Source organism: Martes martes (genome assembly GCF_963455335.1).
Source record: "Martes martes genome assembly, chromosome: 3".
Lineage (NCBI taxonomy): Eukaryota > Metazoa > Chordata > Mammalia > Carnivora > Mustelidae > Martes > Martes martes.
The window spans coordinates 188,145,524-188,161,104 of NC_137890.1; the positions used below are offsets into that span (position 1 = coordinate 188,145,524).

The 15,581-nt window shown below is 39.0% G+C and overlaps 1 protein-coding gene across 1 annotated transcript in view; it reads left to right on the forward strand.

The window, feature by feature from the left end:
- The window catches only part of DNAH7 (dynein axonemal heavy chain 7), a gene marked incomplete at its 5' end in the record, with an annotated part of 250,182 nt that overhangs the window by 159,329 nt on the left and 75,272 nt on the right, over nucleotides 1–15,581 (forward strand). The window contains one exon of the mRNA XM_080799459.1: nucleotides 4,127–4,290. Within this exon, the coding sequence (XP_080655585.1) occupies nucleotides 4,127–4,290 (164 nt within the window). The remainder of the gene's footprint in view (nucleotides 1–4,126; nucleotides 4,291–15,581) is intronic.

Here is a 15,581-nt window from a genome sequence, read left to right on the forward strand (position 1 = left end):
ACATCTTGTAGCTCAAGTAGTTACTGTTTAGCGCGAAACTATCCGGTAATAGATTTGTTTGCTCTACCGTTTCAGAGACTGAGGCTTAGAAAGAGGAAGGGAATTGCTTAAAGCCACATAGCTCGTTAAGGACACAGCAGGAACGAGACTTATAGTCTCTTGAATCCTAATTTAGCGCCCTTTCTCCTCCCCTACATTGGCCGGGAACAATGGAAGGGGTAGTGGCGGCCACACTCACCCTTCCCTGCTGGTTCTCGACGCACCCTGGGGCACCTGCACTAGCTCCTGTTCAGCGTTCCAGGGCCGGACGCGAAGCTTTTACTTTTCTTGAGTCTCTAATGTTGCTCTGTTCCTTCCTGCGAATTTTTTTTTTTTCCATTTTATTTTATTTTATTTCTTTTCAGTGTTCCAAAACTCCTTCCTACGAATTTGTTCCCTGTGTCCTCTCACTGCCCCCTTCGGGTCAGGGCAGGTGTCAGGTTACACCCCATCAAAAGTTTCCCATCGTTTGTAAGCAGGTTAGAGCTGCAACGTCAGTGTCTGCTCAGATGGCCTCCTGGCTTCCCGCACTTTCACGCCCGACAACCAGCACTCGTGGCTCTTCGTTGGCAGACTTCTCGGGGGGGTCTTAGAATCCCCTTTGCCCAGTGTTTGGAGAGCTGGAATCGCCTGGGGATTTATTCTCCCTCTAAGGCCTTCCTGGGTGAATGACTGACAGAGGTGGGAGTATGAGAATTGGCTCCCTTCCCTCTAGTTGGAGCAGCTCTAAGGACTCACTTACCCTCCGTGTGGAATCAAACCAAAGCCCCCTGCCGCAGAGCTGTGGCAGGTCCTCACCTTTCACTGGCTCCTTCCCAGTCCGTGTACTGCTCCCCGCAGCAACCCTTCCTTACTAAATCTTCATCTCAGAGTCTGCTTCTGGGAAACCCAACCAAGACAAAAGAGCTTTCCAACAATCTTGGTTCTTTTCTAGCATCGAAGTCTCTGGATGCCGTGAGCCCTCAATAGATAGCTGGATCCCCTCCCTCCCAGCTTGAATCTGAGTCGCTGTTAATGATTCATCAGCCGCTCTGTAGAACTTCTGCCATGCTGCATAAATAAACCATGGAAATCTCCAGTTCTTCTAGGATAACTGGGCCCAGGGTACTTCAACTGCCATGCCCACACCGATCTCTGAAACACAATCCTGCGGTGCTGTAAGGACACGTGAGCCCTGGAGTTGACTTAATTGGAACTTTCTCATTTGCCCTGCCAGCAGTCAAGGTCAGAACTGTGCTGCCGGTCATGGGTAGTTACTGTCTGCTGCCGTACGGCTTCAGGCATGTAATTGCGCCACTTAAATTTCTAATCCACAGATATGATAACTACACTGTCGACGATAAACAACACTCCACAGTCACTGCTGCTTTTGCTTTCTTTACTTCTCCCCCATATCATTGTCTATCGTGCCAATACCAGCATCAAGCTATATTTGCCAAAACATTCAGATTTTTCCCCAAAGTCTGCAGACGGCCCTATAGCCTGACAACAAAGAGATCAAAACATGCCAGTAGGAACTGTGAATTAGAAAGCAGAGCTCAAACCAGAAATGCTTTATACCTTTCCTCCCTACATAGCCGCACCCCTTGTTCCTGGCATCAACAACCAAACCCAACAGAAAGCCAGATGATAGTTTTTAAGTATTCACAAAAGGTGGGATTTTGCCCCTGTTTGCCCTAGAGTGTTACACCAGCAAATATATTGCATTATGTGGCAAAGGGTCTCTGTTATTAAGATTGTTTATCAGCTGGATTTAAAACAGGAAGATTATCCTTCAGTGAGCCAGGACTTGATTAGAGGATAATTATTTTTTAAAGCAAGAGTAAGGAAGTGCCCCCAAAATGATAGGGACATATTAAAAGGACATAAAATTGAGCTTGAAGCTACTTCTACTGGCCAAATCAGCAATAAATAATGATAGCAACATGTTACAACTCATTGAATAAAAGATGTGAGCAAAATGCATGAAGGGGTTCAAAAGGTACAGCTTTCTAGCTATAAAGTAACTCCTGGGCTGTAATGCACAGCATGGTGACTGTAGCTAATAATATTGTATTGTACCTTTGAGATCTTAAAAGATCTTACTGAGATCTTGAAAGGTTATCATAACAAGTTTTTGTAACTTTGGTGATGGATGTTGACTAGACTTATTATGATGGGTTCACAATATACACGAAGAGTGGATCATGATGTTGTGACTGCTATCATGTTATAGGACCATCATATTTTAAGAGACTAGAAAATAGAAAAAGATAAGTCTATAGTGACATAAATTAATACATTTTAAAAATGAGTGCCTGACAAAGCTAGATCCTTACAGTTACAAGTATCTCCCCACAAAATGCCTCTTTGTTACAGCCAGAAAGGGGGCAAGGGCAGTGCAGAAGGTGTAATACAGTGTTTTGTTTTGTTTTTTTAAATATTTTTATTTATTTATTTATTTGACAGAGAGAGAGAGAGAGATCACAAGTAGGCAGAGAGGCAGGCAAAGAGAGAGGAGGAAGCAGGCTCCCGGCTGAGCAGAGAGCCCGATGCGGGGCTCGATCCCAGGACCCTGGGATCATGACCTGAGCCGAAGGCAGAGGCTTTAACCCACGGAGCCACCCAGGCGCCCCTGTAATACAGTGTTTGACAAGCGCTGCCTTCATTCAGTTTTGAATCCTGGCTTAAAACTCTGAATTCGTCTTGATTCAGCCCTCACCCCAACCGTTTCCTTCTCGGGCTCCAATACTCCAGGTAATAACAGGCACTCAGCTTCCAGAGGTCCTTAGCTATCTAATGCCCGGGGGCAGCCCCTTCCCTGCTGCACCTGTGGAATTCCTCAAACCACCCCCTCCCCAGGAAGCCCGGGCAGCCTAGCCAGCCCTCCCGCGTTCTGCTTGCCCATAGGAGCGCCTGCTACCGTTTCACCATGTGCTGCTACCCCGTGTCTGGGTGCAGCTTTCTCTCATGCGGCAGCACAACTACCAAGAAGGTCTGCTTTTCATCTGAGTGTCTTGTGTTGCATCCCACCACCCAAGGAAGCTTTCATTATACCTGAGATCATACAATTAAAAGACAGAAGCCCAGCAGACAACCCCTTAATCAAGTGATAAAAATCAGAGTCATCAGTAAATGAGCAGTTGGAAATCGTACGACTGAGGGGATGCAATGAGCAGAAGATGGTATCATTTCTATGCTCTTCCTGCTGAAGGTGCATAACCCGAATTGAATCATGGGGGAACATCATAGAGATGTGACTGTGGGATATTCTACAAAACAACTGACTGATCAAGGTCCTGAAAGTCATTAACTGTCCCTAACCTGTCATGGCTTTTCATGGGCAAACCTAAGGGGATTTTGGTTGGGGACGCTCAGCAGGAGCCCAAGGCAGATGGTGGTACCCACCAGCACCACTCCGTGCCCACAGGATTTGGTGGGTCCCAACACTTGTGTGTCTGTGTCTTCTTCCCATGCCTCTTCCTCGCCTATATCTCCTCTGGTCATGTCTTTTACTGTTTCTGAACTCTCTGATATGTGACCTCAAACTGGACCTTGACTTCTGACTTCCTAAGTGTGAACCTGGCCTGGAAGTCCCTTTTTGATTCCCGAGCAGCCTAGCACACTGTGCCCTGAAGTAGGATATCCCGAACTCCAGTATATGCCCTGACCCTTGTTGGTGCCTCATAGTCCTGCCGTGGTCCCTTTGTTCCCTACCAGTTCAAAGTAGATTTATTTTATTCCATAATGCTCTGTTAAGACTTGACAGATATTTGTACTTTAAAGAGAATGTATAGAATAATGATGATCTCCAACTACTTTGTCAATTGCTGCTTTAGAATAAAAATTGGCAGTTGTTCAAAATTCTGACCTCGACTTCACTATTAAGTGATGTATCTAAAATTAACATTGGACATCATTCATTTTCATTTGAATGCACAATGGACCTTCTGAATTATAATTTGAAAAAATCTGATAAATTGTTTTAATGTGCTGTTTCAACACTGGTTTGTTCACTCAAGGAATAAAGTGTAATTGAGGAGCTAACAAATTATTCATTTGGTGATTTCCAGCCTCATTTTCATATCTCTCTGTGTATGTCTTAAAGAACCAAATCAAGGAGTGGACAAACTTGTGCAAAAGCAAAGATATTCCCTGCTCTGATGACTATTCTCTTATGGGTATTCTGGGAGAAGCAGTGACAATTCGGACCTGGAATATTGCTGGTTTACCTTCCGACTCGTTTTCCATTGATAACGGGATCATCATAATGTAAGGAAAATTACTTTCCTCTCAAGAGATTTCTATGAATCAGTAGATTTATTTGTCTGTGCATCTTTTTAACAATTATAGCTAGAAAACTTTTATAGTAGTGAAAAATTTTTGCTTACATCATTAGTTAACTTAATTAAATATGAATAATCACTTCCTTCTCCCAGTAATGTTAGAATGATTACATATTGGAGACTGTAGTAAATAACCAAAACCCTAATGACTTTTGCTTAATTTTTTTTTAAATTTTATTTATTTATTTGACAGAGATCACAAGTAGGCAGAGAGGCAGGCAGAGAGAGAGGGGGAAGCAGGCTCCCTGCTGAGCAGAGAGCCCGATACGGGGCTCTATCCCAGGACCCTGGACTTTAACCCACTAAGCCACCCAGGCATCCCGACTTTTGCTTAATTTTTAATCAACTTTTGGCAAATGGAGCAAAGCCCTACCATGAGTAAATGAAGTCCAATACTTATCCCTATAAAATTACAAGGTTTTTGTTATTTCGGGTTAGTGGAAAATACAGCAGTGGGTTGTTGGTGGTGATGGGTTCAAGTGTATACCAAATTCTTAATCCCTGCTCTGTGTGGGATCAGCTTCAGTGATATGGATACATTTCTGGTCCTGGGCTGATTGGGACTTTCTAAGATTTTATTTATTTATTTGACACAGAGAGAGAGAGATCACAAGTAGGTAGAGAGGTAGATGGAGAGAGAGAGGGAAGCATGCTCCCCACCAAGCAGAGAGCCTGATACGGGGCTCTATCCCAGGACCCCGAGACCATGACCTGAGCTGAAGGCAGAGGCTTAACCCACTGAGCCACCCAGACGCCCCCAAGATGTAGTGCAGGCTATTCCTGGAATGTCCTGGCTAGTAGACAAATCCCATGGAAATTGGGAGGGGAGAATACTGCAGGCTCGTCCAGTCTCACCTTCCCAAAGGTCTTATCTCCCAGAAACCAAGGACTTTAACCTGACCCAGTAAGAAGACAGTCATAATTTGTCATGGGCCTTCCATCACTGGCCAGCCTTCCTGGAGGTTTTAGCAGATTAGGAATAGCACAGGTAAACCATCAGTAGAAATATTCAGTTCTGTGTTACATAACTATTTTAATTCGTTGTTAGTCTACTGCTGAAAAAGTAATTGATGTCAGAGTACTTAATTTAATGTACAATTAACTGAATGTACAAATGACAGATGCACATGAATTTTTAAAATAGAATTAACATATGAAGACTGCTTATGCTTAAATTTTTGTGTGTGTAGTATTTATGAAAATTGCTCCACAAATTAAAACTGATGAACATGTTTCTTTACTGCTCAATGAATGATCCTGATGTACAAATATATGATATATACCTGATATATATGTGTATATTTATGGGCTTCTTTAACATTTACTTACTGAATTGTTCCACAAGGATTTGAGGTGAGTGCGATTTGAATATAAAGTAAAAATCTGATGAGACCACCTGAGGGAAATTAAAGAAGTAGTTACTTCTCGGTATTTCAGACAAGCTCATCCTTACATTTGGGCCCTGAATTAAGTTTAAAGCTTTCTAGTAATTAAGGCAGAAAAGCAAAGGCATGTCACATGGTTCTCATATTTTTAACCAAATGAATCATACTTAGACAAACTTTTTCAGGAGCCAAACTTAAATGTAATTATTTGATTGATTCGGAGAAAAGACTACAAAACTTTTCTTTGGGGAATGAAAATTAAGCACTTGGTCCTCTGCTCTCACAGTCTAAATCTATCCAGAAGAGAAATGACTGAATCAAGATAAATGATAAATATGTGCATTAGTTGGCCAGTAAAACAGACCTTTAAGTGCCTTTTAACAAGTACAGGATGACAGCCTGTTTTTTAAATGATTGAACCAGTAGGTGGTACACAGAGAGTTTGTGTTGATGTTTAATGTGAGAATGTGATGTTTAATGTTCAATGTGTTTGACATTAGACGTTGACATGTATGGGAGGTTTCTGGAAGTTGGGGAGCCCACTTTTACTTCGCCCAGCTGTACCAATTAACTTCAGCCTAAAGATCAGGCAGATTTTTTTCTGTTTTTGCTATTGCTGTTTTTTCTTTTTTGGAAAAAACACTTTGGTTTTTCCAAGCACTTGTGAATATAATTGATCATGTCCTGCATTATGGTAGTTCTGTCTTTACTGTTTAAATTGGCAGTTTATTTACATTTTTTTCCACCTGGCAGGATATCCACAACCATTATATTCATTGGAGGCCAAATACCTTCTTCTTTTTTAGCAAATAATTGTACTCTTTCTTTTGGGTCCAGTTATATTTCAGTAATAATAGGACAGTGATGAATATTTCTGTGTTTATGATTCCCAACCTTTCTGCGGTTATTTCTCGAGATAAGAAACTCACATTTCAGGAGAGAAAGAGGTAAAAAATGGTGTTAATGAGCCAGCACCCTTACATTTTTGCTATTTGTTTATAAAAATGTTGAAATATTAGCTGAAGGTTACGGTAGCAACTTCACTACGAAAGAAATAATAACATTTTTCATTCTTGGCTTATTTTGTCGATCTCTGTTGGTAATCTTACACTGAGAGGTTTCGGTAAATAGGTGAAAGGTGATTATTTTGAAGTATCAGATAAGTATCTTATTTACTTGCCTACTGAGTTCTTCCAGTCCCCAGAGATACTTGCTTGATAATGATAATACCTAATACTGAGCACTTTCTAGAGACCTAATCCTGTGCTAAGTGCTTTTCACGTACTATCTCAGCTGACTGAAGAGTTGATTATTTAGGGAAATGGGAAGAATCTATAAAATTTAGATAAGTTGGAATATAATTAACTTTTGGAGCTATTGACACCTGAAGGTCCTTGGCTAATCAGAATTTCAAGGGCTAGTGATAACATTAAATGTAATTGGATTGTACCTGAACACTTCATAGTAAAATAGTATTAAGTTTGTTTAACCGCTCGGTAAATAAATCGGACCTATCTAGCTGATATAACTCTGCTTTTTAAAAATGTCTTTTAGTTTTCATTTCTATAGGAGTCAGATAAATTAGTTTTATTTCAGTAGAGTAATAACTGAGAGGAGTACCCACCCTTTGTTGTCTGTTTTTATCTATTTTTATGTGTGTGTTTAAAAAGGAATATAGCAAAATTCTTTGAGATGCACCTGTTATATACTTAAGTTCTGTGTCCTTCCATGCAGACTATCGTGAACATGTGTTATCACTATTAGGAGTCTGTATTTTGCAAAAGCCCCAAAGAGCACAAAATAATAATCCTCCATAGATAAACCACAAAAGAACAAACTGTATTAAAACTTGGAATGCTGAGTCTGTAAAAATTCAGTTTTTATTTAGGAACCACTGATTTTCAAGCATTTCTACATTCAAGAATGTTGGGTGGAGGAAGTAAGAAGATTGAAGAAAGATGTTGTCTTGTGAAACACATAAGGCAGAGCAGTGGAGAGGAAGTAAATAGTTAATATGTTTATTAACTATGTTTATTAACATGTTTATTTCAAATTCAGGATTTATATTCATCCAAAAAGTGATCCTGTTTAAACCTATGTGTGTTGCCTATAGCTCCCCACAATAATTGTTATTAAAACCCCAGTATATTCTTCTCTACCTACCCTGAGGAATGTCCCCTTTGAGATTTTACTCATTTGATAAGTTATTCTAGAGACGCCCTAATCTTTAAAAACAAAATTTGCTTTAAGGGGTCCCTGGGCAGCTCAGTCCGTTGAGTGTTTGACTCTTGGTTTCAGCTCAGGTCATGTGGGATCTCATGGGTGGTGGGGATCCAGACCCACCCGGGGCTCCGTGCTCACAACATAGTCTGCTGGATTCTTTCCCTCTTCCTCTCCCTCCTCCACACTCCCTCCCAGCCCATGTTCTCTCTTTCAAAAATAAATAAATCTTTTTTTTTTAAGAAAAGCTAAATTTGCTTTAAAAGAAAAAAAAAAAACTGAAGTCACAACATTGTCCTGCTTTTGAATCAAAAAGATATGTTATATTACGGGTGTTGTTGGGGGAAAATAAGTTTCATGTAATTGTTAACTGAGTATGGAACGGCATCTTTGTGTGTGCAGATGTACAGATCAGAGATAGATAATAACATAGATCGATAGATCGATAGATCGATCGATCTCGTTCCAGCAGAGCATGTTTGAAATCATTACCCTTTTTCCGTTGAATTGTTTTTACATCTTTGTTGAAAGTCAGTTGTACACATATATGGAGGTCTGTTTCCGGATGATCTATTCTGTTCTGTTGACCTATTTGTCAACAAAATAGTCTTGATGCAAAAACCACACTGCCTTGATTAGTATAGCTTTATATTAGGTCTTGAAGTTAGATTGTATGTCTTCAAACTTCGCTTTCTTTTTCAAAATCGTTGTCTATTTTTTAACCTCTCATTATGAATTTTGGAATCAGTTTTTAAATATCTACAAAAGATCCTTGCTGGGATTTTGATCGAAACTGCATTGATTTATACATCAATTTGAGAAAAAATTGACAATAAGTCTTCTATAAACACAATATATCCCTGTTTTTAAATGTTTTCAATTTTTTCAAATATTTGTTTCATTCTAGTTAACATATAGTGCAATACTGGCTCCAGGATTATAGGTTAGTCATTCATCACTTACGTATAACAGCCAGTGCTCATCACAAGTGCCCTCCTGAATCCCCGTCACCCATTTAGCCCATCCCTTGCCCACCTCCCTTGCAGAAACCCTCTGTGTGTTCTCTATCGTTAGGAGTCTCTTGCGGTTTGTTTCCCTCTCTCTTTTTTTTCTCCCTTCCCATATGTTCATCTATTTTGTTTCTTAAATTCCACATATATATTGTCATTCTCTGCCTTATTTTACATAGCATAGTACACGCTAGCCCCATCCACGTCATTGCAAATAGCAAGATTTCATTCTTTTTGATGGCTGAATAGTATTCCATTGTGTGTGTGTGTGTGTGTGTGTGTGTGTGTGTGTGTGTGTGTGTGTGTGTATACCACCTCTGTATCCATTCATCAGTTGATGGACATTTGGGATCTTTCCATAGTTTGGCTATTGTTGATAATGCTTCTATAAACATCAGGGTGCATGCATCTCTTTGAATCTGTATTTTCGTATCCTTTAAGTAAATGCTTAATAGTGAAATTGCTGATTATCAGGTAGTTCTACTTTTAACTTTTTGAGGAACCTCCATACTGTTTTCCACAGTGGCTGTACCAGTTTGCATTCTTACCAACAGTGCAAGGGGGTTCCCCTTTCTCGGCATTCTTGTCAACTTCTGTTGTTTTCTGTGTTAATTTAGCCATTCTGATATGTGTAAGGTGATATCTCATCGTGGTTTTGATTTGGTGAGTGATGTTGAGCATCTTTTCATGTGTCTGTTGGCCATCTGGGTGTCTTCTTTGGAAAATGTCTATTCATGTCTTCAGGATGTTTCTGAACTGGATTACTTGTTTTTTGGGTGTTGAGTTTAATAAGTTCTTTAAATATTTTGGATCTTAACCCTTTATCTGATATGTCATTTGCAGTGTCTCCTTCCATTCCGTAGGCTGCCTGTTAGTTTTGTTGATCATTTCTTTCATTGTGCAGAAACTTTTTATCATAGCTCTCCTTCGATTTCTTTCATCAGTATTTCATTGTTAGATTTATATCCAGTACTTTTTAATTTTTGTGACCTATTGTAAATGGCACTCTAAAAAAGTTTATTCAGTTGTTCATTGCTAGTATTAGAAAAACAATTGATTTTTGAAAATTGACCATATACATTATGACCTTGATAATCTCATTTATTAGTTCTAGCATTGTTTACATAGATTCATTAGGATATTGTACATTTCTTATTTCCTAATATGCCTTTTGTTTCTTTTTCTTCGCTTATTGTACTGTCAAGGAATTTTTTTTTGGCACGTGTAAGAATACTTGTTATACAAATATAATTTACACTGGCTAATATAATATTGGACAGGGAAGATGAAATTGCACATTGTTGCCTTTTCCTAATCTTAGGGGAAATGAATTAGCCTTTCATTATGACATACTATATCAGCTGTAGGATTTTTTTGGTACATCCTTTTTATCAGGTAAAGGAAATTCTCTCTGTTCCTAGTTTGCTAAGAGTTTCAATCTTTAATGCATGTTAAATTTTGTTAAGTTTTTGTTCTGTGTCTATTGAGATATATTTTTTAAGTTTAGTTTATTAAATATGGTGATCTATACTGATTGATTTTTTTTGATGTTTGACTAGCCTTGCTTTTCCAGGATAATACCTGGTCTTCATCTATTCTCCTTTTATGTATTTCTGATTCAATTTGCCGATACTTGGTTGAAGATTTTTCTGTTCGTGAGGGATATTGCTATGTGGTTTCTTTTATTTTAATGTCTATACATTTTCATTATCGAGGTAATGGTGGCCTCATAAAACAAAGTGGAAAGTGTTTTCTCCCATTCTGTTTTCTGGGAGAGATTATATAGAATTACCTCCTAAGGTCCTTAAATGTTTTGCAGAAATAACCAAAGAAATTATTTGTGCCTGGAACTTTCTTTGCTGGGAGATGTTCTCCATGATTTCAATTTTAAAAGAGTTGGAAGTTATCTTAATAGTTAAAGAAAATTCAAGTTATCTATTATTAAGTGAGTTTTGGTAGTTTCTATCTTTCAAAAAATGGGTTCCTTTCAACTAAGTTGTCAAATTTCTGGGCATAGAGTTGTTTGTAGTATTCCCTTGCCATCCTTTTAATCTCTGCAGGGTCTGTAATGATAATATTCTCTATCATTCCCGATATCAGTAATTAGCATTTTCTTTGCTTTTCTTGATCAGTCTAGCTATAGTTTGATAATTTTTCCAGATCCTATCTAAGAATAAAGCTTTCATTTCATTGGTTTTTCTCCATCTTTTTTGGATTTCCATTTTATTGACTTCTGCTTTAATATTTGTTCTTTTCTTTTGCTTGTTTTTGGCCTAAACTACTCTTCTTTCTGTGGTTTCCTGAGGCGAAAGCTTACGTTCGTGATTTTAGACTTTTCTTGTTTTCTAATCTATGTGTTTACTGCTGTACGTTTCCCACGAAGCACTGCTTTAGCTGCATAGCACACATTTTGATATGTTATATTTTCATTTCCTTTAAAATATGTTCTAATTTCTCACGAGACTTCCTCCTTATAGGTCTTTAAAAAACATGCTAATTTAAACATTTGAGATTTTAAGGTATCTTCTGCTATTTTTAAATTTCTAACTTAATTGCATTATGTTCAGAGAATAGACATTGTATGATTCCAGTTGTTTTAAATTTGTTGAAGTTTGTGTTACGGTATCAGTATGGTCTGTCTTTGTGAATGCTCCATGTATACTTGAAAAAATACGTATTTTGCTATTAATGGGTAGAGGATTCTTTAAATGTCAATTAAATTGAGTTGTGTCATAGTACTGTTCACGCCTTCCGTATCCTTGTTCATTTGCTACTTATTGTCCCTTCAGTTCTATTAGTTTTGGCCTCATGTGTTTTGAGCTGTGTTGTTAGAGGCATAGGGATTGTTATGTTTTCAGGATAAATTAACCCTTTTATTATTACATAATATCTCTCCTCATCCCTGATAATTTTTCTTCTTCCGAAGTCGATGCACAATTCAGCTTTCTTTTGATTAGTGTTTGCATGGTGTATCTTTTACCATGATTTTGTTTAATATAAATATATTACTGTATCTAAAGTGAGTATCTGGGGGCACCTGAGTGGCTCAGTGGGTTAAGGCCTCTGCCTTCAGCTCGGGTCATGATCTCGGGGTCCTGGGATCGAGCCCCATATCGGGCTCTCTGCTCGGCGGGGAGCCTGCTTCCCCCTCTCTCTCTGCCTGCCTCTCTACCTACTTCTGATCTCTGTCTGTAAATAAATAAATAAAAATCTTAAAGTGAGTATCTGTATCTTGTAGACAGACAGTGTACAGGAAGAACTTATATTTTTTCTGATAATCTCTCTCCATTAATTAGTATGTTTAGACAACTTTATACTTCATGTGGTTGGTATAATTGAATTTAGATCTACCATTTTATTATTTTTCTTTTCTGTTTTTACCTCCGATTTTTGTTGCTCTGTTTCTCATTCTATTGGATTATTTGAATAATCCACAATCCTTAATATTCCATTTTCCCTATAATGCTTTGCATTATTTTTTAGTACAAATTTTTCTGTCTACTTAGAGGTAATATTTTAGCACTTCAATTAAAATGTAGGAGGCTTGCAACCATGTAGGTCTCCTTTACACTCCCCTGATTATGTTACAGTAGTCATATGTATTATGTCTGTGTGCTTTGAAGCTCCCCCAACTTAATGTTTTTTGTCTTAATACTTATACATATTTTTAAAAATTAAGAGGAGAAAAATAGTCTATTATAGTTGCCATTTCATTGCTCTTTTTTTCTTTCTAAAATTTATTGTGGTATCGTTTCTCTTCAGAGTGAAGAACTTTAGAATTTTTTAGAGTAAATCTGCTGGCAAAGAATTTTCTTAGTTTCCTTGATCTTGAGAATATCTTTATTTTGCCTTTATTCTTGAGGGGATATTTTTAGTGGATATAGAGTTCTGTGTTGACAGTTTTTTTTTCATTCTACTGAGAATATTCTAGTGTGCTCTGGCTCTATGATTTCTGAGGTGAAATCTGCAGTCATTTGAATAATGATCCTCTATCTGTAATATATCACTTTTCTCTCGCAGCTTTCAAAAATATTCTTTCAAATCTTCGGTTTTTAGAAGTTTGATTACAGTGTGTCTGGGTGTGTGCGCATTTTTGTGTGCTTTATTTTTGTTTTTGTTTCTTAGTTTCTCCTTTTTTGAGGATTGCTCAGCTTTGTGAAACTGTAAATCTATGTGTTTTACTGAACTTGAGAAAGTTTTACTCATTATTTTTTCAAATATTTTCTGTATTAATCTTTTTCTCCTCTCCTGGGACCCCATCACATGAATATTAAGCCTCTTAGTATTTTCTCACAGGTCTTGGAGGCTCTATTTGTTTTAACTGGATTTTCTCTCTGTAAGTGTTCAGTTTGGATTATTTGTATGCATCTGTCTTTAAGATCACTGATTTTCCTGTCATCTTCTGTCTGCTATTGAATCCTTACGATGGAATTCTTATTTCAGATATTTTTTAGTTCTAAAATTTCCTTTTGGTTCTTTTTATTTTTTTTTTTTTCTGTTTCTCTGCTGAACACACCTCTCTTTCCATTTATTTATTTATTTTTAAAGCCTTTATTTATTTAGAGAAAACCCTCAATCTGGGGGAGAGGCAGAGAGAGAAGGAGAAAGATTCTCAAGTATACTCCCCACTCAGCACGGAGCCCGCCATGGGACTTAGTCTCGCGGCCCATGAGATCATGTCCTGAGCAGAAATCAAGAGTCTGGTGCCTAACCAACTGAGCCACCCAGGCACCCCGTCCATTTATTATTATTATTTTTTAATGTTCACCTTTACTTTGTGGAGGTTGTTTATAATAACTGCTTTCAAGTTTTTTTCTGGTAATTCCAGCATTTTGCTTTTTCTTTGAGAATTCTTCATATTCTGGCTCTCTGTATGTCATGTAATTTTGGATTGTCCTGGACCTTTTGAAAATGAAATTCTGGTTCCTATTAAAATCTCCTGGATAAAACTGATTTTTGTTTTAGTAGTCAAACAACTTGGTTAGGTTCAGTTGCTTTCCTTCGGGGATGATGTTTCCAGTGTCAGGTCATAATTAAAAGCCTCTGCTATGCTGTCTAGATACACTTCTCAGCATGCATTGCTCAGGAGTTAGTCTGGGACTTGGGTTTATATTGGATGTGTTTGGTCGTGAGCTCAGAACTTGTGTCTGAATGAGGGGATCCTTTCTTTGGGTCTGCCTCCTCCAGAATTTCTCCCTTACTTTCCATATCCCAGGGACCCATTTCTCTCTATTTTTCTGTCAAATATAATGGCATTTCCTCAGAATTTCAGCATCCCACTCTTTCACACAACGTATGTCCATACTTGGGGTGAAGTGGCAAGAGGGAAAAAGGAAAATACGAAAATACTGGGGTTCCGCCTGCTTTGGACTTAATCTTTGTGTCTACCAGATTGATATGTTGAGGCTTAAGTCACCATAGTGATGGCATTTGGGGGCGCAGCCTTGGGAGGTTATTGGGCCATGAGATGGGATTAATGGGATTAACGCCCTTAAGAGACACAGAGGGATGATTGCTCTGCTCTTTGCTACGTGAGGAGGCAGCAAGAAAGCTCCATCTACAAGCCAGAAGGGGGCCCTCGGCAGTCGCCGGATCTGCTAGGACCTGGATTCCTTGGGCTTCCCAGACTCCAGAACAGTGGACAATGTCTGTTATTTAAGCGACGCAGTCTGCGGTCATTTGTTGTAACAGCCTGAGCAGACTAAGACAGCCTTACACACCCGGCGTGGCACAGGCCCCTTTGCCCAGCTCTGTCACGCAGAGAGACTGGTCTTCTCTCGGTGCAGTAAGTGCCTGCACCACCCAGGCTTCTACATGCTCCTTCATGGGATTGCAGTTCTGCTGCTGGGGCGGACCTGGACACGTGGGCAGAAGAAAGAAGAGATTCCCCTCCCCCACTCCCCACTCTGTGGCTCACACATGATCGTTTTCTTTCTTCCAGTTTGAATTTTTGCTACCTGTACCTGCTGCCCAGAACCCCCATTAGGCCTGTTCTTTGACCAAAGCCAGAAGATAGAAAGGAAAAAAAAAACAACAATGATGACAAACACACAAGAAACTGACTACCCCCTTACTGGTCATTGCTCAAGTTTGTTTGTTTGTTTTTAATTTTTTTTTAAGATTTTATTTATTTATTTGACAGGCAGAGATCACAAGTAGGCAGAGAGGCAGGCGGAGAGAGAGGAAGGGAAGCAGGCTTCCCGCCGAGCAGAGAGCCCGATGCGGGGCTGGATCCCAGGACCCTGGGATCACGACCTGAGCCGAAGGCAGAGGCCCCAACCCACGGAGCCACCCAGGCGCCCCCATTGCTCAAATTTTAACGTTCTTCCCATTCACTGTTTACTATTTGCTTTTTAGAATCTGTAAGTAAAATTTGGTATTTCATCCAGAACTTTTCATTATAATCAGTGGAAGAGAAAGGCTATGACAGACTTAGACCAGGTTGGTCTGCACCAGAATCCTTTCCTCCAAACTTGAGATGGGGTACTTTGGCCTGGTATCCCCCATTCAGGGATGACTGCTTAGAAAATGCCTGTTTTTAGAATCTGTTAACCTGTATGTTTGCCAGATGCTTTTTATTGTTTATCTTCCAGAAGATTATC